Source organism: Pteropus vampyrus, unplaced genomic scaffold (genome assembly GCF_000151845.1).
Source record: "Pteropus vampyrus isolate Shadow unplaced genomic scaffold, Pvam_2.0 Scaffold31, whole genome shotgun sequence".
Lineage (NCBI taxonomy): Eukaryota > Metazoa > Chordata > Mammalia > Chiroptera > Pteropodidae > Pteropus > Pteropus vampyrus.
This window is the reverse complement of record NW_011888812.1, coordinates 10,811,229-10,838,249: the sequence shown is the minus strand read 5'-3', so window position 1 is coordinate 10,838,249 and position 27,021 is coordinate 10,811,229. Positions and strand designations below refer to the sequence as shown.

Below are 27,021 nucleotides of genomic sequence, written 5' to 3'. Positions count from 1 at the left end.
GACTCCGCAAAAGTCGCATGGGTGGAGCCCTACGTGATGGAGAAGAAATTCTATACTCAGGCCCTTCCGCACTATTGGCTTGATTCTCACTCTTTTTCCTTTCCCATTGGCTTTAGGCTTCTTCAATCGTTCAAAATAGCCAATAGCCGAGCGCCATGGGTAAAGCCCGCCCTTCCACCCTGGGGGGCGGAGCCAGAAGAACGTAAAGGACCCAAGGTACTGACGCAAGCGCGCGCCTCGCCGGTTAAATGCGGACCCTCGCAGGAGGCGGTGTCGCGGTGTATGAATATTGATTACGCAGCGCGGCGCAAAGCGCCCGCCCCTCTCGGCTGTCCGACGCTTGCGGCTCGCGCTTGGGCTCGCGATGGGGAAGAAGTCCCGGGCGGTACCCGGCCGCAGGCCTATCCTACAGCTCTCTCCTCCGGGTCCCCGGAGCAGTACACCGGGACGGGACCCGGAGCCAGAACCCGACACCGAGCTAGAATCGACGGCGACGGCCCCCAACCAGCCAACTCCGCCGACGCCGCCGCCACCAACGACTACCGCGGTGCCCGCGGCCGCGGCTCCGGAAGACTCGCCTTCAGAAGGTAAGGGTGTGCGAGGGGCCCCGACCCCTAGGTGAGGCGTCCGAAACTCGAGGTCGATCGAGGCTTGCGGCCTACACATCTCAAGCAGGGCCCTGGGAGGAAGAGAAACGCGGCGGGCGGTGTCTGCATCCGAGGCCTGCTGCGTGGGGCCTGCGAGGAATTCGGCTGCGGGCCCCAAGGCGGCGGAGCCGTGCGCGCCGATCCCACGAGGCGCCATCTGTGGTGCAAGGGTTGGCCCTGTGCACCCCGTGTCTCATCAGCGTCCACGCCCGTTTCGGATAACTTACGGGGTGTGTGTGAGAGTGTGAGCTTCCGCGTCTGAGGCTTGATGACAGTGGAACCTGGCCTTTTCTGCACGTCATCTCCTTTTCCTTTCGTTTTTGTTGAAGCTGGGAGAGACCCTTTAGAAGTGAGCAAACCCTTTTTATTATTCCAGCGAAAGTGTAAGTAACCCCTGATTAGCAGGTATGCCAAAAAATTCCTGGAGAAGTGGAGCTTGTGGGTTCCCAAGTACTTGTGTGTTTCTTCCCGAGTGATACTTAGATTGAGAGTAACTGCACAACGCTACTACAGGAGCCAGACGCCGGGGAAGCAGCGATCATTTCAAGTGTTAAAAAAATATCGCGTTTTTAGCTCATGCGGGAAAAAGTGCTATAGCCGTGCTTGTCGTAAAGGCCCTATGGTAGACTAGAGAAGGTTTATGGTTTGCGTATTTTTAAAAAATTGTTTTAGATGTAGTTTTTACAGATAATGCTCAGATCCTTGATGTTAAAGTCACTAAGCGGATGGAAGATTCTAGCTCTGCTTGTTTATCATCTTCCACTTATTTGGGTCAGTGATGGATTATACATACACCCTGCTTTTAAATTGATGAACTCTAGATTAGGAAGTTCAAATCGAAGATTATTTTGTCATCTATAGTGTTTTCTCTGGTTCATAATCTGACTGTAGTTTACTTTTGTTCGTTTTCTAAATCCAGATGAACAGGAAGTGGTGGTGGAGGTTCCCAGAGTTGTTCAGAATCCTCCAAAACCAGTCATGACCACCAGACCCACAGCCGTGAAAGCAACAGGTATAGATCTTTTTTTTTTTTTTTAAGTTTTTCTACGGTATCTTTCATTAGGTTTGTATATAGTGTTTTGTTGAATACTTCAGTGTTGCTAATTTATCTTTCTCCCATAAAAATGGAAATTTAAATCTGTTTGTCAGAGCTTATTGGTAATATACTTCAACCATTGTAAAATTAGTTGCATTTTATCTGTACCCTAAATACTTTACTTTTTGTTCTGATGCCATTTTCTAAAAAGTTTTCTGGCTCCCCCACCAGCGTGGTGTTCTTTGTGGATACCATGTCTTTTCATCCTATTTCTTTTCTAACACTGCTTTGATTGGTACTTAGCAAATGTTTGTGGAGCTGAAAATTGCTCTTAGTAAATATTTACTAAGCAGTAAGGAATATTTGCAGTGGATGGTTTTGTAGATAAATGTGGTTTCAAATTGCCCCTCTAGCATTCATTCTAAGGCTCCAGGACCTCAGTTCATTGTAAAATGTATCTTATAGCCCAAATGTTTTTGTCTTATAGCCCAAATTTTAATGTTTATAAAGTTTTGACACAGCAAGTGCCAAAAGGATTAGTTTTCTATCCTCTTTATGTATCTTGAAAGATTAAAATATGTTTCGATACTAAATATTCTATAATTGCTAGTAATTTTATTCTTTTCAGTCTGAAGTACTTTCTGTATTATATGACTCCTGAAATAAGAGATGCTTGTTCTCCCCTCCTCCCATTTGCCACTTAAACAAACAAATAGCATGGGTTAAAAAAGTTAAAACTTGGTTGTAAGAAATTTCCAAACTAGGAAATACCATTTTGTATTTGCAAACTACGTATATTATTTCATTTGAGTCTTCAAAGAATCATGTAAGATAGAATTTAAGTGTTTCTAAGAGAAATTTCCTTGATTGCTGTGTCTGTCAGCACTTTAGCCTTTTTTGTACCTTGTGATCAGAAAAGTTTCCTTTCCGTCCATCATCGTCTTGCAGAATATCAGCTTTATTCAGTTCTTAACCTACTGGTTGATATAATACATAGGAAAAAATTTATCCAACAAAAACAGAGGAAAATAATTTTCCATTATTTGCATGGCTTTGTATAACAAATAGAGTAGGTATTCAAGAATTGACTTTTTTCCTTGAGATGATTTTACAATTTTACCTTTATCATTTATAAACGTATCAGATTTCTTTCCACAAAAATAAAAAATTTTAGTTATTGAAGTTTGTTTTTATAATATAATAGAGTATACATATCTCTTATCTTCTACTTCTGTGCTAAAATAACATTGTATATGCATGTGAAATTAAGGAAAATTTCAAAATAAGCTCTATTAAATTAGATCAGTGACTACCATAATAATTAGTATTTTAAGCATCTTCTAGAAAATGGTACTTATTGTGGTTCTACAGGTGAGTGTCAGAGGTCTGTGAATCTTCTGAAATGGCACACTCAAGTGTGTTTTGCTGGGAGGGGGTTTGTAGCTTTTACTGTATTGATTATTGTTTCTGTGACTAAAAGAGTTAGAAACTACTATTCCAACGATGATGTGAGGAAATGATAGTTACTAAAAGTATAAGGCACAGTTACTGTTTGAAGCTTATCAGGAAAGGTGTATAATCTAAGAAATAATTTACTGCCTGATATAGTTGATTTGCAGATTGTGTGACACCATGTATTAAAGGTAAGCATATTGAGGTTTGAGGAGTCAGCACCTCTCTCAAAAAAAGAGTAAGGACTATGGCTATGAAGAATGGCCTTGCATTCTCTGGTTTCAGGTAACAGAATCATCTCAATAGTAGTCTAGGACATGTTCCTGTGAGACTTTTGTTTATTTTTTTAAGGTTAAGCAATTTTGCATATTGTGAACATTTTTCTTCAGTATTCTAAATTCTCGCCCATTTTTATGGATTAAATTTTCACAGGTGTAGTTAGAACTATATGCATTTCATGACTTGCTTTTATCTTGCTTTTATTCCTTTAACATTACTTTTTGTCCCCTTAGCATAATTTCATGTAATCCTATAATGGTCCGATTATAATATCATAAAATTATATTGCATCTGGTACTGTGCTGTAATTTGCTTTGCCAGTCCCTTATTTGAGAGCATTTGAGTTATTTACAGCTTTTAGTTATTTAAGTAAAGTTACTAGAAGCTTTCTGCAAAAAAATTTTTTTGAGTTATTTCTAGGGGTTTTACCCTCAAAGATGAGATTATGTAGCTAAAAGAAACTTGAAGTAACTTGGTATGTGTTACCAGATTGTTCTTAAGAAATACTGAATCAATTTGTGATGTCTCTAAAAGTATTACATATGCCTCTTTCCCCCAAATACTAGGTTTAATCATTTTTATTTACTTTGCTATTTAATAGTCATGTTGCTAGGAGCTTGGAAGAGGTGTGATGTGTGTGTTATGGAAAGCTCTGAGGAAAGAAGAATAGGTAGAGCTGGCTAAACCTATTGCTTGTGAAACCCTCTCCGAGCATGAGGAATTACCTCTGCTTGGGGAATTTTGTAATCAAAATTCCACACAGCTCACCTATTGGAACATTTTACCAAAGGGTATATGTAAAATTAAGGCCAGTGATCTGGACGATTATATCTGATTGAATCTAAGAAGTGTTTTTATGTAAAAATACGAATTTTCCATTTTTCTCCTTCCCCCTAAAAAATCATCAATGCTGAGTGCCAAAGTGCATATTTTTTCCATACAGAAATGTCTCCTTTTGTAGCTCTACCCCTACAAGGCTATTTACCTCTTGTTCAGAAAATAAGGAAAATTACTGGCATCCCCCAAAACAATAAGATATAAAATATTTGGTAACTGGAAAATGGAAACACTGTCAAATAGCCTCTTCAAATCCTTCTAGTTAATTTTGGAAATTAATATTTAGTGTAAGAACTTAACTTATATACTAAAAAAATAACAAAGGCAAAATTTATGTGGCTAAAACATTGAATGTGACTCTTGTATGACAAAGGAAGTAATTTATGTTTACTTTTATGTGAACCCATGAATTCATTTATGGATTTATAACAAAAGTAAATTTTATTCCCTGATAAATCTGTTCATCTACCAAATATTTAATGAGAACATAGAATGTGCCAGGCACTGAGAAATTTAGTCTTAATAATAAAGCTGAAAAGTCTAATGAGGCTTTAACATTTTATGTACCTATTCTAATGATATATAAAGAGGAAGTGTATGCTCACTTAATTTGTAACATTAGAGTGGCCACAGGTGATACAAAAGGAAATAGAGCATACGTAGAAGCATTTCAGAGGCCATACCTGATAAATTTAGGAAGACATTGATAATTGGTTCTAGCTGGGCTTTGGTTTTGGTTTTGGTTCTAGCATTTTTGAAATCATTTTAATGCATCCCTACTTGTTTGAGGAAAAATCACTCTAGAACTTTGTTTTTAACTTTGGCAATCTCTTTATTTCATCTACTAAACCCTAAGTGGTTTACTTGTTTGAAATGGACACAAATCAACAAATTCTAAGACTAGAGAGTATGAAGTTGAATAATTGAACATATATTTTGAAAGAGATGTCAAGTAGCTATGCAGGTTGGTTTTATTAGCTCTAAGTGCATAATGTAATTTATACCTCTCTTGTATTTCATTGATGATCTATTTTGAGGTTTTGTTCTAATCTGTAAGTAAACTAAATGTAAACTGTTTGACTAGGAAGCATTTGAGATCTTGCTTCCTGGCAATTGTCGTCAGCTTGGTGAAATAAAATCTTATAAAAATTCTTTAAAAAAAAAAATAAACTATTTGGAACCACATTTTATTTTTCTCCTGGATACTACTTAGGACATGTTGGCATTGTTATTAACTAATGTTGTTTACCTTTTTGTTTCTAGGAGGTTTATGCTTACTTGGTGCATATGCTGACAGTGATGATGAAGAGAGTGATGTTTCAGAAAAACCAGCACAATCTAAAGAGTCGAATGGAAACCAGTCAACTGATATTGATAGTACATTGGCCAACTTCCTAGCGGTTAGTGGTGCTTTATTTGTTTTTTCAGTTATTGAAGCCACCTTGGGAGTCAGAGCCCAACTAGCCTACTTGTCAATCTGTGTTTCTCCCTTCTTCTCTCCCATTACCTCATCTCTCTTCCTGAATCCCTCCCTTTCTCTTGCCTTCTTCTCTTTGTTAAGGTTGTAAGGAGAAAAATGGAGAATAGAAGGGTTTGAAGAATTTGTGTAATTGGAAGAGGAGGTTTTGATTTGAGAAACCAAGAACTGAGCATGTAGGATTTTTTAAAAAGATATTGCCATTTCTTCAATTTTCTGGTTTTGGTGTGGTTAATACATTTGTTACTGTTATCACTCTAAAGGAGATCGATGCTATAACAGCTCCTCAGCCTGCTGCTCCTGTAGGAGCTTCTGCTCCACCTCCAACTCCGCCTCGACCAGAGCCAAAGGAATCAGCAACATCTGCCCTTTCTTCCACTACAAATGGAACAGACTCAGCCCAGACATCAGGGTGGCAGTATGATACTCAGTGTTCCCTGGCAGGAGGTAAGCTTGATCCTTTGATGTTTAAAGGAATATGAAGTACAATCCTTAAAGACGTTCTCAGCACTGAGATTCCCAAAGATGAAAGCCCATATGCTTTAGCCCCAGACTTTAGGATTCTCCCTTTTTAAATACATTATTTGGAAAATTATAACTAGAGTAGTTACCTCTGAAAACTACTAGGATATATTTTTATTTTTTGAAAGATGATTGCTTGCCCTTTTAACCAGTAGCAGATTGTGCCTGATGAATAATTGAAACGATTATTTGAAAAAGCCTTTTGTCTAGCGACAGTTTTGGTTGTCACAAAAGGGAATAGGGGCATGTTACTGAATCTGGTGGGTAGAAGCCAGGATACTGCTAAACACTACAGAAGACTGCCCCCCGCCCCACAACAAAAACTGCCCTGCCCAAGTGCTAACAGTGATAAGGATAACAAACCCTGTGTTAGATTGTTATGGCGTTAGACATAACTTTGGGTATATAAGGTTAGAATTGTGGAGGAATTTGTGCTCCTTAAAATCTGTTTTATTTTCTTCTAGTTGGAATTGAGATGGGAGATTGGCAAGAAGTCTGGGATGAGAACACAGGATGCTATTATTATTGGAACACACAAACAAATGAAGTGACATGGGAGTTGCCTCAGTATCTTGCCACCCAGGTTCAGGGAATACAACATTACCAGCCCAGGTAAGAATAGACTTGAAAAAGGAATTATCTAGAGGGAAATTAGCGTCTTTATCTTTTGCTGATAATATTTGCCTGCTATTGATCTTGCTAAGCATTTTATTTTTTTAAAGTTCTGTAACAGGTGCTGAAGCTAGTTATGTGGTAAATACAGACATGTATGCCAAGGAGAAAAATATTTCTATTTCCAATAGTAAAAGTGGACCAGTCATAGCCAAGCGAGAAGTTAAAAAGGTTAGTGTTTTAACTACCTCATTTATTTATTTTCAAATTTAAAGAACTTGAATGTTACTCTGGCACAGGTATAGAAGCCTTCTGTTAATTTACAACACAATTGTGAAATAGGATAGCTTCTATTTCTTAAAGTCTTCCTTAATATGTTTCTGTTTATTATGTGGCATTTACAACAGTTAATCATTTCAGTGGTTCTTTTAGAGCTTTAGGGTGCCCTTGAGGCTCCTCAGGTCATTGCGAAGGATGTGGGAGCAGCCAGTTAGGCAGAGCTTCAAGTCCCCTTCTCCACTGCTGAATAGCTCTATTTTGAGATTTCACATAAGTGTAGTTGACAGTATATTGTTAATTAGTTTTACAACATAGTGATTCACCACGATAAGTCTAGTAACCATCTGTCATCATACAAAGTTACTAGAATATTACTATCTGTAATGTCCCAATGATGTATTTATAACTGAAGTTTATACCTCTTATTCTCTTTCACCTCTCCTACCCTCCACAGTCATCAGTTTGTTCTCTGTTTCTATGAGTCTATTTCAGTTTTTTGTTGGTTTTAACTTACTTCACTGAGCCATCCATGTTGTCACAAATAGCAACATTTCATTCTTTTTTATGGCTAATATTCTCTTGTATACGTATACCACATTTTCTTTATCCATTCATCTATCGATGGACACCTAGGGTTGCTTCCATATCTTAGCCGTTGTAAATAATGCTGCAGTGAACATAGGAGCACCTATCTCTTTTTAAATTACCATTTGCATTTTCTTCGGATAAATACCCAGAAGAGGGATTGCTAGGTTGTATGGTAGTTCTATTTTAATTATTTGAGGAACCTCCATACTGTTTTCCATAGTGGCTGCACCAGTTTGCAGTCCCACCAACAGTGCACCAGGGTTCCCTTTTCTCCACATCCTCAGTACTTGTTACTGATCTTTTGATAATAGCCATTCTGACGTGTGAAGTTTCTTTTTTTAATAAAAAGATCAGCTACCTTAACAAAAACTACTAGTGAAACTTGAGCATTTCTGTAGCCTCATCAGTAAGAAAAGTAAGTTGTATTCTACAGTGTATGTGCAATTTTCATTTATCTTGAATTTTCAGGTGACGGGTATTATATTAGAAAGTGCTTTTAGAATAATTTAATCTTTATAACTCCAGGAGGGAGGTAGAATAAATATCCCAATATAGGAAATAAACATTTTAAATATAATCACATATTTCATTTTAGAAATATTTCACTTTTCTCTAAGTTACTTTCATAGTATAAATGTGAGGTTTCCTAATCATACAGAAGAGTAAGGCGAAGATTTATCTAGTCATGTGTGGTGTTGACAAGACTCTGATCTTTAAATCTGCTTGTACTTCTTACTAGTCTGTCTTTTGACATAGGGAGAATGGGATGAGGATGTGTTCGAGTCCCACCCACAGTTAGCATCTAGTTACACTGCCTTCCTAAGGTAGCACTGTTTCCATTATATATGCGTAAGAAAAATGTACAAAAGTTTACTAATCTTTTAGGAATTGGTTTTTAAGGATAGCCGGTGACTGAAAAATACACTTTTAACATGAGAATGTTAGCTTCTTAACAAATATATACTGAAGGGAGATTTCTTTGAAAATTAAGTGAGATTATTTTATTCTTTGTAGGAAGTAAATGAAGGCATTCAGGCTCTCTCAAATAGTGAGGAAGAGAAGAAAGGGGTGGCAGCATCACTGCTTGCTCCTTTATTGCCAGAAGGAATAAAAGAGGAAGAAGAGAGATGGAGAAGAAAAGTAATTTGTAAAGAAGTAGAGCCAATTTCAGAAGTGAAAGAAACAAGTACAACAGAAGAAGCAACAACAATAGTCAAGCCACAGGAAATTGTATTGGACAATATGGAAGACCCTTCTCAGGAGGATCTTTGCAGTGTTGTTCAATCTGGGGAAAGTGAAGAGGAAGAGGAGCAAGATACCCTTGAGCTGGAACTAGTTTTGGAAAGGAAAAAAGTAAGTATTCAAAGTTTTAAGTACATTTTCTTCCCTCAGTACTGTCACACTCTGAGATCATTGTCCTCAGTGTACAGCACAGTTGGGATTTTGTTTTTCTTATCCTTTCATCTAGATGTGATTTAAGTATATGCAATAAAATCTTGAGCTATGGACTTGTAGTTCTTTTGTTCCCTGATGATGCTTTTGGTAGTTGACAACCAATGCAGACTGACATTGTTCTGATTTAAGGATAGATACAGTGAGGAACATCCTTGCTATAAGTATATGTTGATTCCAATTATCAGGCATGATATTGTTTAGTTAGTTAAATGGGCCTCGTAAGATAAGAGAAACCCATAATTTCATGCTTTCCTTTTATAAAAGATAAAAGCACCATTTAAAAGAAAGCAGTTCATAGGAAACTTCCCTGAAAAAGTTGATTTTTACATATTTTCTTGGAACAGCCCTGATTTTCTTGAAACAGTTTCATTTGCTGCCTTGAGTATGAAGCAGAATTTTAACAGTTGTATAACAGTATTATCTCGAAGCTGTAGAGAGGGATTAGCTAAGTTAAGCTTTATCTGCTATATACACATACTGGAAAATTTGTCTGTTAGCAGATCTCTAGAACTTATCTTCTTCAAATTGATATTTGTTGACTATATTTATGAATAAGCATTTATTAAGCAACAATTGAATATGGAACATAGTGCTCGGCTCTCATAGAAAAATGTATTAAATCCTTCCTATTCTTAAAAGACTTAAATTCTAAGAACACATGGCTATCATCCTCGCTACGCACAGACGCAAATGTTAAACAGTTAATGACACTCTAACTTTATTTTCATGGTTGTTGTAGGCAGAGTTGCGAGCCTTGGAAGAAGGAGATGGTAGTGTGTCAGGGTCTAGTCCCTGTTCTGATAGCAGCCAGCCAGCATCTCAAGACGGGATGCGTAGACTTATGTCTAAAAAAGGGAAATGGAAGATGTTTGTTCGAGCTACCAGTCCAGAATCTACCAGCCGGAGTTCTAGCAAAACTGGACGGGAGACTCCAGAAAATGGAGAAACCGGTAATTCATGCTTTATATTAAACTTTAGAGATGAAAGATATAGAGGAGAAATCCTTCTTTTCCAGTTTTTTGTTCCCTCTTCAGCAAAAAGGGAGACAGCACTTTTATTCTTTTACTGAAACGCTGTGAAGGAAGCTTCCTTTTACTTCACCTTTTCCTGCCCCAGCTCTTAGTGGAAGTGTAAGATTCTGAAAGGCAGGCATTCATTGAGTTGCATATTCACTACTGATTGGGGGGTTGCTTCTCCCTCAAAAACAGAAAAACAAGATTGACTCCCCCACCTTTTTTTTTTTTTTAATCTCTTGCCACAATAGTTGTCTTGATCTCTATAAAGACCATGGTTCTGCTTATTTAGCTCACTATTTCCAATTGATAAGCAAGGCAGGCAAGCCCAGCTTCATCTCTGCTCTCTGTACAAGTTGCCCAGACTCTGGTTGGCTGTGTAGTTTGGTCCTGTCATGAGGACCCAAGTTATTTTCATTCAGGGTAATGTAGAAGAGACACTGCTGCATTTTTCCGGTCTATTATCAGAACTAATTTTTAACTCTTCATTTGGTCCTAATTTTGTAGTTGGCAACCAATAAAATTTGAACACTAAACCTTAGTTGAGTATACCTAGCAGAAGATACCTTACAGGTTGTGGTTAAAAAACAACACATAAAAATAGAGGCAATAAATGGAAACAACTTTGTTTGAATTTTTTTTTTCTATCAACAGTATAGAAGAATATAAGTAGAATTCTAAAAGTTCACCTTCTTTTCCCTTTTCTCATTCCCTACCCCTAAAGTTCATTTTCTCTGTCCTTTTATCTACATAGATCCTTCTAGAGCTTTTCCTCTCTTTATTTAAATTTGTGGTTATGTGGGTTTTTATGTGCATGTGCATATGTAAATTTTACCATTGATGAAATTAACCATGTGGATTGTTAGGCAAAATCATTTTTTCACTTAACAAAGCTTGAAAATTACTGTTTTTAACCACTGAATGGTATAGATGTCTTCATTTAACTCTTTCCCTGTTGATGGACATTTAAGTTGTGTTCATCTTTCACTCTTATAAAGACAGTAGGTTAATAAGTCATTAGAGCTTCTTTAACAAATAACATTTATATTATTAAAAAATCTACAAGCCATTCCAGTGTCCATCAAAGGTAGAATGGATAGTGGTGTATTTCTTGCTAGTAGATTTTAAAGAATGAAAAAATGAATAATCCATAGTTATGGATTAATCTCACAAACAATAATTTGAATAAAAAAGAGCCATAGAAGAATGCATATGGTAATATTCTATGTATATAAGTTGGAAAATAGGGAGAAATTCTGTGTTTAAAGGTCATTGCATGATGAAACTAAAAGAAGGTGCTTATTACTAATAACCTTCAGGGTAGAAGTTTGTCTGGTGTGGATGGATGTTAGGGCAGAGAGGTACAGGGAGATTCAGAGGTTCTAATAATAGTCTTGGGTTAAGCTGAGTTGTAGTTACTTGAGTGTTCATTTTAATATTTCTCTAAACTACATTATATGCATTTATGATATACTTCACAAATATTTATTATATTTCATAATAATGCTGTAATAAATATTCTGGTACATACTTCTTTGTGCAGATTTTAGTATCATTATAGTATAGATTCTTAGTGGTATATTGCTAGGTCAGGGGGTGTATGCATCTTAATTCGATAGATCCTGTCTAATTGTCCTCCAAAATATCCAAGCGTTAGAGCTCTAGCGGTGCTCTAAGGTATAATTTTTTATACCTGCCACCAGATACAAGATGTCTAATTTATAATGAATTACAAACTAGTTAGTAGAGTAGAAAGATTTGGTTTCAGACAATTTGAAAATGCCAAAGGAACATTATTGATCAAGGAAGAAGAGAGCAAAGCCATTATATGATAAGGTTAAGTACTTAATATAAAATCTTAGCCTAATCTGTTGAAACTCTGTGAACCTTATGACAGAATGATTCATATTGTATATGATGTGGTAAGCAGGTGTTACAAAGCAAGCATAACAAAAAGAGTTTATATCTTCTACTCCATTCAAGCTGGTGGTAAACCTATTCTCGTTTGGAGATTCCCACTACCAACAGACATCATTACCAACCAGAAAAGTAAGTAGGTTGGTCCAATATAGATTGTCTGCGGGTCTTAACCAGTTTTGGAAAGGAGTTATCAGGTAGTTATAAATACTCTGATTTTGAAAGCCTTTTTTTCCAAATCCACTTAGTAAAGAACTTTTATATATCCCAAGTTTGAGGTGTAGTTTTTGTAAGTAATTGAAGCTATGATGTTATGGAACAGAGGATTAGAAAAGATTAATAAAGGAGAAACTACAGAGTAACATAGTAAAACAAAGTTTTATTCATAGACTCATTTTAAGAAAGGCGATTATTAAGAATGAAGTTTTTTAGCTTTATAAAGACAGGTTGATAAGTCATCAGGGCTTCTTTAACAGGAGGCAACAGAGAGAAACTTAATAACCTTTTTCAGATCTCTCTGCTACAAGACTAAGAAAACGTAAGTGGGGCCCTGTTGGTATCAGTCCTTTTGATTTGATTTCACATGTTTTCTTTTGCAGCAAATGGTGCTGAAAATTCAGAAAAAATAGATGAGAATTCAGACAAAGAGATGGAAGTAGAAGAATCTCCAGAGAAGATGAAAGTACAAACAGCGCCTAAAGTAGAAGAAGAACAGGATTTAAAAGTATGTATACATATTACTTAATGCAACTTGACCAATATTTGTAAATTGGCTAACCATTAAACTACCTTCTACTAGTGAGTAGTAAAAGTAATCTTTACTATCTCCAAATATAAATAATTTACTTGATTAGGTGAAAAGATCATATTTAAAGCTGAGATAAGGAATTATAAGACTGACGGTATAAAATAATTATCTAAAAATAAATTCTAAATGTGTAATTACTTTGTTAAAAGTAGTCTCCTTTGGAAAGCAATAGCTTATCAAATAACAGACTTCTCTAGTTTGAAAGTACCAAAGAAACTAAAAGTCACAGATTTAATTCCAACATGAACTACATGTCCTTACACAAAGACAAATTTGGTTCCAATTTCACTTCTATTTTTAGGAGCATGTGAATTAGACCACATGAATATGTGGCTGTTTAAGGATTATTTGTTGGAAAAACCACATAGCATGTTCTATTGATTTGAAAAAGTTTATTCAGTTATTAGCTAGTGTACAGCCATGAGAATGGACGGGGAGAACTAATTTTGTTCAATATATGGCTAATATAAGCAGTAATGGATAAATGATAGTTTGAATAATGGGATTTCTGTCATTTAGAACAAGCTGTTGAATTTCATCTTTTGTTAGATATACATTTAATTTCTCTAGACCTTCTGTCATCACTTTGTTATGTGAATTATTTTACTGTAAACTAGAATTTTATCTTCTGTTTAACTATTTGGAGGCAGCTATTTGATAAAGGCTGTATAATTTACAGGCAGAATCATTTTTCTAGTATCTATAACAATAAATGAGAGATTTTATATAATACAGAAAATAGTACTCATTCTACTTTTATTTTAACATTTTTCTTTCATTTTTCTTACAGTTTCAGATTGGAGAACTGGCGAATACCCTGACAAGTAAATTTGAATTTTTAGGAATTAATAGACAATCCATCTCCAACTTTCATGTGCTGCTCTTACAGACTGAGGTAATTTAGCCATTTTTGGTATAAATAGTATGTTTGAATGAAATGCTATATGTGTGAGGAAATCTGTCCCATTTATGTTTTAATTCTAAATTTAAATATTGAACCTTGATGTATGTTTGAAGCACCAAACCAGGAAATAAAACTATGTATTAGCCAAAGCAAAATGTAATTACAAAGATAAATACTGAGAGTTGATATATAATGTTGATATTTAAACTTACCACCTTCAATAGGCAGATATATTTTTTTAAACTTACGGGGTAACATTGGTTAATATAAATTTCAGATGTACAACTTAATAGGCATATATTTTAATAAAGATTTTTTTCTAATATATTAAAATTTTATTAGTAATGATCAGATGAGGCCATATAATGGTGAAAGTACTTCACAAGTGTTAAAGCATTAGAAATCTTTTTTTTTTAAAGTTCTGAGTCCTATTTGTAACCAATATACTAACAGAATGGCAGGGTGGGATTAGGTAAGGAAGTCCTGTAGGAAGCTGGCTGATTTCCCTAAAAACTGAACCTTTGAGTTTGGTTAATAACATTACTGAACTGAATGAACTGTCTACCCACATTGAAGGTAAAATTACTGGGAAACCAATCTTAATATAGTCTAAAGGGGAAAGCAAAACTGCAACTCATTTCGCAGATATTGGAGAGTTGACAATATAAAAATATACTGGGATCCAGTCTCATTTTTCAAACTCTGCAGAGCAAACGAGATTCTTTATGAAATTAAGATGAGATTTCTTTTCTTCGTTGGTCTACTCCTACCAGAATATATAGCAGTATTGTCATGGATCAGAAGACTTATATCCTTCTTAGCTCTGCCTCCTGATATAATGAGTCTTTAAAACTAATTGACTGTTTGTTGATCCTAGACTCGGATTGCAGACTGGCGGGAAGGGGCTCTTAATGGAAACTACCTTAAACGAAAACTTCAGGATGCAGCAGAACAACTAAAACAGTATGAAATAAACGCCACTCCTAAAGGCTGGTCCTGCCACTGGGACAGGTACGCACTCTTCTCCCCTTTTCACCTTTCACCTTTGACATCTCAAACATGATTTGTGATCACCACCACCTGACAACATGACAGCCTGTCTGGAGACTGAGAGCAGCTGCAGTTAGCGGTGCTGGGCAGGCAAAGCACCGCAAGCCCTTACAGAGTTCGGGCCAGCCACGCGTTGGAGAAACAAAAAACAATGTTTAAAGTGTTCCATGTAACGGATTTTTTTCCAAGATTGGACAAAGCTGGTTTTTACTCTCCAGAGTGTTGCACGGAGTAGGGCGGGCTTGGGGGTTAAGCGCATGCGAGAGCTCTGTGCGCTTTACAGGACCTCTGGAAGCAACTACTCCTGATTAACCTCGGTGAAGTTAAGGAAAGCTTCGTGGTTGAAGATGTGAATGAAGAACAAGATTACTATCTTCGGCCAGCAGGTCAGATGAAAACATTTCTTTTTATATTTGGCTTTTCTTGATTTTTTTTTCGTTATTTGAAATCTTTGCTCTTTTATTTTTCAGCTCCCAGATCCTCTCCCTCTCTTTAGCTTTCACTGTGTTTGATATCAAGAGTATGAAATGTGAATTCCACGGTCCAAGAGGGGAAGAGTCACCTTTCGCAAACTTCGTTGTTCTCTTCTTTGGAAGGGAAATTAGTGTTCTAGGAAATTGAATCCCTCCGTTAATGAAACTTGAAACCCTGTTAAGCATTGGCCAAAAAAAAAAAAAAAATATGTGAGAGGTGTTTTCTAAGTCATCTGTTGGAGTGAGAGGGTTCAGGGCTGTATTCACAGAGCTGCTGGCAGTGCAAATAGCTTTGAATTATCCGTGGTTCTCCATCCTCAAATGTCAAAGCTCTTTGTTGCCTTTGTGAATAGCAGTCCATTAAGAAGAGGTTCGTCCCTGTGAGAGCAGACTGCTGTCCTGGGACAGGACCAAATGGAAGTGTCTTTGTAGGAGAATGGGTCTTAAAACATGTGTTTTCTTTCTTGTAATTTAGGGATCATAGACGATATTTCTATGTAAATGAACAGTCGGGCGAATCTCAGTGGGAGTTCCCAGATGGTGAGGAAGAGGAGGAAGAAAGCCAAGCACAAGAAAGTAGAGACGAGACTCTTCCTAAACAGACCTTGAAAGACAAAACTGGCACCGATTCACATTCTACAGAATCCTCTGAGAATTCCACAGGTGGGAGAATTTACTCTGTATTAATTGCAGAGAAATGTTTTTAGAGAAAAAAGACATATTAATATTATAAAAGAAAAAAATTTAAACCATGATATAAATTTCTGATTAAAAAATAGTGGCTCTACCTAAAAAAAGAGTGCAGAAGTTACACTGAAGAAACTAAGGTAGTAACTAGTTGGAAATCAGCATAATGTTGATACCAGTCTCTGCTAAAAATAAAATGATGACCCAATATATTTTGATTTTTAAAAGATTATTCGATAACCAGTCATTCTACATACAAAGCTGTGGATTTCTAATAACAGGAATACTAATTAATACTTAAGAATTAGATAGTTGAATTGTCAACATACCTTGAGTGATACTGTGAGATTTGTTTTACCTTTCTGTAGAAATCTATTGATATTGCAACCTCATTTTTCAACTCCATTTATAAGAAGTCTTATAAGAAGCATGATTGCTACAAATCAAAATTATCTGAAGAAATGCAATGAAACCAGGACCATATTTATTTCAGAGAAGCAAAATAATTGATCATTGCAAATAGCCAACAATATTCTTGTGTAAAACAAACAGAATGGCTCAACCCATTTAAAGCACTTTAGTTATATACAGTAAGTCCTCACTTAACATCTTCAATAGATTCTGTGACTTTAAGCAAAACAATGTATAATGAAACTAGTTTTACCACAGGCTAAATAAGAATTATGTTATAAACAAGAGTTATGTTCTTACAGCATCTCATTAACGTTATACAGAACATTAATCGAGGACCTGCTGTACCTTTAAAAAGCGGCTTTTATAGCTCCTCAGTTAACTGAGAATCTGATAGTTCTTTGAGAGCCATGGCTTAATTTTTACTTTATGGAAAAGGATTCATTTTTTTTGCCTCTTAAGTCCATCTTGGAATGACAAAAACAAGTGAATAATGAAGCATAGTCAGAAGACTATGATCAACAACCTTTTGATCTAAAAAAAGGTAGCTATTAAAATGATGACGTATGAAAGCAAAAGTCTATGGAGTGGTTTCTAAAGTAATAAACCTTTGAAGATAAAAAAGACATGGAATTCGTGGTAAGATAGGGAGTAAAGAGCTAAATTCTTTTGTCCTCTGCTTATCAAAAATGATGCTTTGTACCATACTGGTTCTCTGATCCCAGTACAAAAGTTCTGATAATGTACCAAGTGAAACTCGTAATGATTTTAACTTCTTAAATAACCTAGGAATTGTTAACTGATCACTCTAAATAAAAAGCTACATATGACTGCAGTGATAATTCTATAGCATAGCAAAAGGATGGTTTTATTCTACTTCATATTTCAGAAACATATTTTCTCAAGTTACAGGGTATTAACTGTTTTCACAAAGATAATTTTTTATTTTTTTCCCCGTTCTTTTGGTAGCAATGATAGATATTTCTAGTAAGTTGGTTTTATTGTTTGCTTTTTAGTGGTTAGTGAACTGAAGAGGCTTGATGGTGGTTTTGGGTAGGTGATTCCACTCTTGACCACTGTCTAATGTTCCTTTCTTGTATGTTCCAAAGCTGAATATTCGAGAATTACCAACTCTTAAGTGTTCTGTGATCACCTTAGTTAAGTATTAAGTTATTACCTCCTTTTGTTGATGATACACACAGTTGGTACTGTCTGGTAAAGTAAAGACCTTGAGACATTCTCGTCTGATGAGTAAAACAAATGTAGTTATGCTGTAGGAAAAAGCCCTTGATAAACTAGCTTATGTTCTTCAGCCTCTTTATTGAAAGCCACTAAAACTACATAATAAACTTGATCTAAATAAAATCCAAATTTGTACTTAGGTCTTTGGGATTCAAGAGCAATACCAATCAATATTTTAAACCTATGAAGTTGATATAATACATGCTTTTTGTCAGCCAAGCAGTGGTTAAAACCACTTTTTAAAGAAGAAAAATGACTACACTATGAGGAGCAAGGAAGTTTCAGAGTTCTGTTTATACAAATTCTTATTTATTGTTTAGTTTTTTAAATTAATATGTTTTTAAAGATGAGTGATCTTTCAAGATACCCAGTATATCTGTCTGTCTTACTGGGCTCGTCACTTAGGAAAAATTTAGCTGCTTTTCAAAAAAAAAGTCTCTATAGAACCTATTATTTATATAATAACTTGCTTTAAATTGCTAAACTGGTCTCTTGACTTAAAATATTAAGCAAAATTTTCTTTTGGGAAAAAAGATGCATAGAAAGGATATGTTCTTGAAAAATTCAGAATTTGTATCCTCACACTATTCTGTCCTTAAGCTCATAGTTTTAAAATCTATTAGCACACAATAAAAGCTGTTTATACCATTTTACTCTCTCCTTGGACTTCAAACTGAATATTCTCCTGAATGGCTGAATATACCAATGGGATTAAATTTAGAAATGAAGAAAAGTAACATATAATAATGATGTCTATGGATATTCAGACCAGGATTTCTTGAAGTTTTTCATATTTAAGCTAAAGGAAATAATTATGACTATTAAGACACAGCTTTTATGTTTTGAGTTACTGTAGTTTGGGATTCAGATATTAACTCAAAATGTGCTCCTTATTTGCTAAATTTATCAAGTCCAGTTTATCACATTTACACAAAGTTTAATTAGCTTTGATGGTGGTCGTAAACCACATTATTAGTCTTGAATCTGTTGTGTTTCCTTGAATTTCTCTGCATAGCAACATATCACCATCATAATTGTCTCTATATTGCATTATGCTTCTAGTTGAGAAATCTACCAATATATAAAATTGGACATTTTAATTTACCTACCCATTGTGGTTAGTTTAGTAGAAGGAAGTTTAATAAGATATTAATCTCCAATGTTTGTTATCTTAGTTCTGAGGTAATCTTGATGTACTGTTATGTAATATAGTAGACTGCTTGATCTTACCCAGACTTTATTTGTCTAAAAGTTATTGTGTTATTACAGCCATGCCACCCTGAACGTGCCCGATCTCGTCTCATCTCGGAAGCTAAGCAGGGTCAGGCCTGGTTAGTACTTGGGTGGGAGACCACCTAGGAATACCAGGTGCTGTAGGTGTTAAAAAATAAAATAAAATAAAAATAAAAGTTATTGTGTAAATTCATATTAGATATGATCAAATACAAAAGTCGAATGACACATTTGAAGTCTTATCTAGAAAACTGCATTCCTGTTTTCTGGTGAATGTTTTCAGTGCTCTTTTCCTTAGTAGTAAAGAACTCAATCTCAGTAACCAACCATGTGAATCATGTTCTTAAAGTCTTTTACATAATGTATCATTTATCTGTTCCATGAAAAGCTATTTTAAAAGCCAAATGCTTCATGGTCACTTCAGTTTTACCTTGTCGAGTGCCAGTGTGGTGTGTTTTGAGCAAAGTAAAGTAAAAGGCCGTATCCTTGTCCCAGAGCCTTTTATAGATACAACTCTTATCTAATCCACCGCTTTTGACCGTGAAATTTAACAGGTGGCTGCATCTGGATCTCTACTCCATGAAAAGTGAGATTTATTTGACCAAAATTTCTAAAGCTCTTGGACTCCTGATATTTCACCAGAACATCTTGGTAAAATAGCACTAGACTAGAAGTCATACCTGGCCACTAAGAGCTGTTTGATCTTGGGCAAGTTATATCCCTCCTGGGTTTCATTACCTTTAAAATGAGAGAGTTAAACTAGATGATTTCTCATGTCTCTTCTACTCCTAAATTCTATGGTTTTTAGGGAGAAAAACCCCTTCAGCATTCCTGGGATATATACCTAATAGTCCCATATATTGTGAAACTTCCCTATTGACGATAAAGAGGGATGGGGAAGGCTACAAGTAAGTATATCCTCCTATTTTCTCTAATCCTTAAAGCTTTTCCCGGCAGAAAAGGAATAGAAATAACTGTGGCTTTTGCAAAATAGAGGAAAGTTGATCCCACAACTTTTCAGTTGTAATTTCTTAACTCAGATTTCAACAGCCATTTCAAATCCTCTGCATCTTCTAACACCTTTTGTGGGTGTCTTATATTTACCTTGAAGATTTGTTCTCTTAAATTTTCCTTTTCTCATTATAGAAATAAATTACCCTCCCTGATTTGTGTTGCTATGATTTAGCAGATGAATGTAATTCACACAAAGGTGCAAAGGAATGACGATAGCACCTTGCACATGGATTTTAAATTTTAGTAACCCAAGTTAATTAAAATGGGTTGAATTTGTGTGTTTAGAATGAGTACTTCTCTGGGTCATCCTCACTTATTTAGTTCGCTGAAAAATGAAATACGTGGAATCAGTATTGCAAATGCACATCATTCACTCGCCTCGTCACGTTTAATGACAGACTGTTTTACCTTCTGTTCTGTATGTTAAAACTGAATGTATTTTCAGATGACCTAATGTCTCATTGGGTCGATGCGATGTGCTTCATTTACTCATCCATAAATCTGGACCCAAAGAACAAGACTAGTATTTCATAGCTGGAGTGAGTGCTAACTATGAGGTTTATAGATGTATCTTTCCATGGAAACCATTTTTGAACTGAGTTGTTTAATATTTCAGTGACCTCAATGTAGAATAGATCTGTGTGTTAGATTTTATCTCACCAAGCAATTGAACATTTCTGTAAATATAAACCATGGAGTTTTTGTCTTGCTTTTTCCCTGACTCCTGTTTGTTTTCATAGGTTCTCTTTGTAAAGAGTCTTTTTCTGGCCAAGTTTCTTCTTCATCACTCATGCCACTTACTCCATTTTGGACCCTCCTTCAGTCAAATGTGCCTGTGCTTCAACCTCCATTACCTTTGGAAATGCCACCACCCCCACCTCCACCCCCAGAATCTCCTCCACCCCCTCCCCCTCCCCCGCCTCCTGTGGAAGATGGCGAGATCCAGGAGGTAGAGATGGAGGATGAGGGAAGTGAGGAGCCTCCTGCCCCAGGAACAGAGGAGGATACTCCACTGAAACCCTCTACACAAACCACAGTTGTAACTAGCCAGGTGAGAAATGTCATTTGGCACTCTGAAGAGTTTTTGGGAACCAAGACATGATTAACACCATGTTTTATTTTAGAAGAGAATGTTTAACTAGGACCTCTAGCCACTGACTAGAATCTTTGTGTTTCAGAGTTCAGTCGATTCTACTGTCTCTAGTTCTCCTTCCACTAAAGCGATAAAGAGAAAAGCTACAGAAATTAATACTGCAGTGGTTCAAAGGTCAGCTACCATTGGTAGTTCTCCGGTCCTCTACAGCCAGCCAGCTATAGCTACGGGTAAGCGTTGTGATTAAAATGTGTTTTCCTCAATAGATCATCTTTGTTTCCAGACTTAGATATCATAAATTAATGTCAGAAGGCTATTCATTGTAAAACTATATACATTTCAGTTACTAAATAGTTCAGTTCAGTTACTAAACTATTTGGCATGTATCCTTCCAGATTGTTTTCTGTACATTTACATCAGTGATTTTGATGTTTAAGTACCTTAATACTAAAGTATTCAAAAATTAATATTTTACTACTAGAAAATATGGCTATTTTTTTGAGGAAAAGATATATTATTTTGTAGGTGATTATAGGAAATTCTTCATTTCCCTTTTCTTTTCCTTGTTTATGGCTTTATCATAAAAGTTTCATTTTGATTTCTGTTAGGTCACCAGACAACAGGAACTGGACAGCAGTCTGCAGGGATTGGACACCAGGCAATATCTGTTAGCCATCCAGCAACAGGAATGGGTCATCAGGCCAGAGGACTGAGCCTGCAGTCCAGTTACCTAGGATTAGCATCAGCTCCTGCAATTATGAGCTATGCCGAATGTTCTGTCCCAATGGCAGTGACTGCTCCCACACTGCAGCCAGTCCAGGCCCGAAGTGCTGTGCCTGCCACTGCCATTATAGAACCACCACCTCCTCCTCCCCCTCCCCCTCCTCCTCCACCACCACCAGCTCCCAAAATGCCACCACCTGAGAAGACGAAAAAAGGAAAGAAAGATAAGGTATGTAAATCTCTCTTTACATTTTTATTTTTAAAAATTCTTATTAAGGTGATATTCATATAAAATTAACCATGTTAAAATGTACAATTTAGTGGCATTTAGTACATTTACATTGTGCAGCCACCACCTCTGTCTAGTTACATACCATCTTCATCATCTCAAGAGAAAACTTTGTACCGATTAGATTCTAGTCAGTGGCTAGAGGTCCTCATCACCCCCTTACCCCAGCCTGTGGGAACCACCAATCTGCTTTCTGTCTCTCTGGATTTACCTATTCTGCAGTCATGCATATGTGAACTTTTATGTCTGGCTTCCTTTATTTAGCACATTATTTTTGAGACTTATCCATGTTGTAGCATGTATCAGTATTTCATTCCTTTTATAGCTGAATAACAATAGTCCATTGTGTGTATATGCCACAATTTGTTTATCCGTTCATCTATTGATAGACATACGGATTGTTTTATACCTTTTGGCTATTGTGAGCAGTACCAATGTGAACATGCATATGAGTACATGAATATTGAGTACTTGTTTTCATTTCTTTTGAGTGTATATTTAGAAGTAGAATTGCTGGGTCATATGATAATTCTGTGTTTTAACTTCTCGAACTGCCAGAGTTTTTTCATAGTGGCCAAACCATTTTACAGTACCACTAGCAATGTACAGAGGTTTCATATCTCCACATGCTCACCAATACTTATTATTTCCCATTTAAAAAAATTAATATACCAATCTTAGTGGCTATTAAGTGGTATCTTAACGTGGTTTTGATTCCTTTTTCTCTAGTGAGTAATTATGTTGCACATCTTTTCCTTTTCCTGTTGGCCATTTGTTTATCTTTGTAGAATTGTCTGTGTAAGTCGTTTGTTTTTTAATTGGGTGGTTTGTCTTTTATTGTTGAATTGTCAAGAGTTACATATGTATCATAGGTACATGTCCCTTATAAGATATATGGTTTGCAAATATTTTATTTCTCTCTGTGCGTTGCCTTTTCATTCTGATAGTGTCCTTTGATACACAAAAGATTTTAATTTTGATAAAGTCCAACTTAACTTTTTTTTTTCATTTTTGCTTGTGCTTTTTGTGTCATATCTAAGAATTCATTGCCAAATCCAAGGTTATGAAAATTACCCCTATGTTTTCTTCTAAGAGTTATATGGTTCTAGTACTTAAATTTAGATTGCTCATCCATTTTAATTAATTTTTGTTTATGGTGTCAGGTAAGGTCCATTTCATCCTCTTGAATGTGGACATGCTTTTGTCTCAGCACCATTTGTTTAAAAGACCATTATTTCCCCATTGAATGGAAGACTTTATTTAAAATCAGTTCACCATAGATGTATGGGGTTTTTTCTGGACTTTCAGTTCTATTCCATTGGTCTATATGCCTGTACCACAATGTTTTGATTACTATAGCTTTGTGATATGTTTTGAAATTGAGAAGTAAGAGTTCTCTAACTTTATACTTTTTCAATATTGGCTGTTCAGGCCCTTTAATAATTTTATATGAATTTAAAGATCAGCTTTTCCATTTCTGCATAAAGGGCCAATGGAATTTTAATAGGGATTGCATTTACTCTTTTGATTGCTTGGGTCACATTGCTATCTTAATAATACTGAGTGAATCTTTCAGTCCATGAACACAAGATTCCTTTGTATTTATTTAGGTCTTCAATTTATTCCAGCAGTGTTTGATAGTTTTCAGTGTACAAGTGTTTCACCTTGGTTAAATTCATTCTCAGGTATTTGATTCTTTTGGATGCTATTGTAAGTGATATTGTTTCAATTTACTTGAATTTACTCTTATCATTATAATGTGCTTTATCTTTTATAACTGTTTTTGACTTAGTCTATTTTGTTTTGTACTGTTACAGTTACCCTTGGTATATAGTTATTCTTGGTTACTGTTAGCGTGGAATATATTTTTCTGTCCCTTCACCTCAAACCTGTGTGTGTTCTTAGATATAGAATGGATTTCTTATAGGCATCATCAGTTGGATTCTGTTTTGTTTTGTTTTTTAATCCATTCTTCCGGCATAAGAAGAATTTAATCCATTTACAATAGTAAATTACTAACTTAATATTAGTAATTACTGATAGATAATGACCTACTATAGCTATTCGTGTGTGTGTGTGCATGTCTTACAGCTTTTTTGGCCCTTGTTTCCTCTCTTACCGCCTGCTTTTAAGATTTTTCAGTGACATTTTTATTCCTTTTTTGTTTCCTTTGTGTGTTTTCTATATTTTCTTTGTGATTATTGTGGGAATTTTATATTACATGCTAAAGTTTAAGTCCTTTAGCATTTCTCATAGGACAAATCTAGCAATAATGAACTTCCTCAGCTTTTGTTTTATCTAAGAAGGGCTTAATTTCTCCCTCATTTTTGAAGGACAGTTTTGCCTGGCATATAAGTCTCAGTTGATAGGTTTTTCTTTGATCACTTTAAACATATCATCCCCCTGCCTTATAGCCTGCAAGGTTTCGGCCAGAAATCTCGTGATGTTATTGAGAAGCCCTTGTACAGACAAGTCACTTTTCTTTTGCTGCTTTTAAGATTCCATCTTTGGCTTTTGACTAATTATATATCTAAGTGTAGGGTCTTTGGGGATTTGTCCTAGGTGGAGTTAATTAGGCCACTTGGATATGTATCTCCATGTATTTCCTTAAATTCGGGAAGTTTTTGGCCATTATTTGTTCAAATGAGCTCTCTGCTCTTTTCTCTCCTTCTGGGATTCCCATAATGTATATGTTGGTCTAATTGATGGTGTCCTATAGGTCATTAGACTCTTCACTTTGTTTTATCTTTTTTGTTCCTCAGACTTAATTTCAAATGACTTACTAATTTTGCTGATCTTTTTTCTGACTATTGGAGTCTTCTGTTGAAACTAATGAATTTTTCAATTTAGTTAATAGAATTTTCAGCTGTAGAATTTCTGTTTGGTTCTTTTTTTATAATTATCTAACTCTTTGTTGATGTTTGTTTATATATAATTTTTATTATTTTCTTCAGTTATTTTGCCTATGTTTTCTTTTAGCTCCTGAGCACTTCTAAGACAATTGTTTTAAATACTGTCCAGTAAGTCTGAAGCATGTGTTTCTTTATAGTTGGTTTCTAGAGATTTGTTTTGTTCCTTTGAATGGCAATGTTTCTCAGTTTTTTCGTATGCTTTGTGATCTTTTCTTGAAAATTGGGCATTTGACAGAACAGCTGTCTCTCCCAGTCTTTGCACACTGGCTCTGTATAGAGAAAGACCTCGGTTAATGAGGCAGCGACAGGCCAGAACATTTTATACATTCCAGTCTTCCTTCAGTCCTGAGGGAGGGAGCTGAGAACTGGGCCACTTTATTCTAACCCCATTGGGGAAGACGGTCCTGCAACTACAAGCAAACATACCACAAAATTTCTTACCATTTGAGTGGCTTTTTCTTGATTGTTTTCTTTTGGTTGCTGCAGATCTTTGACTGTTTTCCAGAGTTCCCACAATGCCATTTTAGTTGGTCTGTGTATTTGTTTATGTAATGTTTCCATGGGGGAATAAGGGCCTGGAGCTTCCTATTCTGCCATCTTTTAAACATCATCCTCATGGGCACCTTTGAGGGCCCTGATTGCCCTAAGAAACTTTCTCAACAGTTTTTCCTCCCCGTGTTGGTAGTGTGTTGTTTGCCTCAACTGTAATCATTTGCCCCAGGGGTTAACAAGACAAATTCATTTGCCTTACAGTGGTTCAGGTAACCTTCCTGAATGAGTTTTGAGTTCACACAAAATAGACAAGATATTTCCGGATTGAAGCACTGGTCCAAGTTGGTACCATGGTTCCAGAAATTATCTAGAAGTGAAGTAAATATAAATATTAACAGTGACAATTAGGACAATGTCTTGAATAGACTATTGTCAAGGTATTCACTGTGGTGAATAAGCATATACAGGTCTCTTGAGCCAACATACTGTTTTATCAAATCCATGTCTTTAGTTTATCTACCAGTCCACTATACTATTCATTATTTATACAATTAAATATTAGAACAACTGGTACTCAGGAATCATTTCTTTTATGGCCTTCTTTGGCACTCTGCCTCCAGTCCTCCAAGAGAGGTAGTTAACTACTTCCTCCTCTGTTCATTCAACAAGTAATTTTTTAGCCAGTAATGCTTTTATGGTCTAATAGTTTTTAAAATACAGAATTGTAAGCTATATCATTTTTACATACCTGATATCTGAAAACAAACGATGACCCTTCTCTTTGTTGTTACAAGGCATTTTTAAAGAATATAAAATGTATACTTAATGCCTTTAATGTTCAAGAATATTTGAGACCAATATATATTTTTAGTCTTTTTGCTGAAGTTTTGCATGCAGCTTAATAGAAAATAAACTAGAAAAAGAAGTTCTAACCATTTAATCTTTATTCCTCTGACTGCAGTGTTCCCCTCTTTAAAAATGTGCTCAAACAGCCAGTGCAACTCTGGGTACATGTTTTGAATGTGATAGACAAAATATAACTTCTAAAATAAAACTTATTTTATCATAATAGATATGAATCAACTGTGCTAAGAATACATGAAACCTTATAGAAATCTCAGTGAAACAGCAGTGACTCTACCTAGATCTGTAGTTTTTAATCATGTTTGCAGATGTTCAGTGAGAGATTACACCCCAGTGAGCCCTCTGTGCACACTTGACCGTTATTCATCCATGTTACTTTTTACTCATTTGATCCCATGCTAGCCCAGAATGGGCCTTGCTAGAAGGTTGTGTATGCAGTGAGTCAGGTTGTATCACAGGTGAAATGACCAATGAAATATAGGAAGATTTGTGGAGCTGAAGGTAGATGGTATATGGGCAGTCATTTCCCTGGAAAGTTAAGAACTGTCAATGACGGTCAAAAAATAGAGTATGGAGCAAGGAGCCACGTAATTTTTAAAAAAGTTAAAAATATTAAGCTTATTTTTCTTTTCAGATCTTTGGAGACTTAATCAAGAAATGTGTTTGCCTCGAGGCAAACACAGGCTGGAAAAATAGCCTGGACCCCATATCC

The 27,021-nt window shown here is 35.9% G+C and overlaps 1 protein-coding gene and 1 pseudogene across 2 annotated transcripts in view; both read left to right on the top strand.

The window, feature by feature from the left end:
• Positions 1–264: 264 nt before the first annotated feature.
• FNBP4 (formin binding protein 4) overlaps positions 265–27,021 on the top strand; it is a 33,331-nt gene continuing 6,574 nt past the window's right edge. Inside the window, exons 1-15 of one of the 2 annotated variants that reach the window (XM_011357012.2) lie at positions 265–587; positions 1,567–1,659; positions 5,515–5,651; positions 5,992–6,175; positions 6,715–6,862; positions 6,973–7,093; positions 8,744–9,082; positions 9,924–10,134; positions 12,714–12,838; positions 13,713–13,817; positions 14,704–14,837; positions 15,825–16,012; positions 20,677–20,987; positions 21,115–21,259; positions 21,638–21,981. In XM_011357012.2, coding sequence (XP_011355314.1) covers positions 365–587; positions 1,567–1,659; positions 5,515–5,651; positions 5,992–6,175; positions 6,715–6,862; positions 6,973–7,093; positions 8,744–9,082; positions 9,924–10,134; positions 12,714–12,838; positions 13,713–13,817; positions 14,704–14,837; positions 15,825–16,012; positions 20,677–20,987; positions 21,115–21,259; positions 21,638–21,981 — 2,808 coding nt within the window. In that variant the 5' untranslated portion in view covers positions 265–364. Of the gene's footprint in view, positions 588–624; positions 1,031–1,566; positions 1,660–5,514; positions 5,652–5,991; positions 6,176–6,714; positions 6,863–6,972; positions 7,094–8,743; positions 9,083–9,923; positions 10,135–12,713; positions 12,839–13,712; positions 13,818–14,703; positions 14,838–15,824; positions 16,013–20,676; positions 20,988–21,114; positions 21,260–21,637; positions 21,982–27,021 lie in introns of those variants that run through there. The other variant, XM_023528788.1, reaches the window with a different exon arrangement.
• Positions 18,951–19,069, top strand: LOC111737851 (annotated as a pseudogene).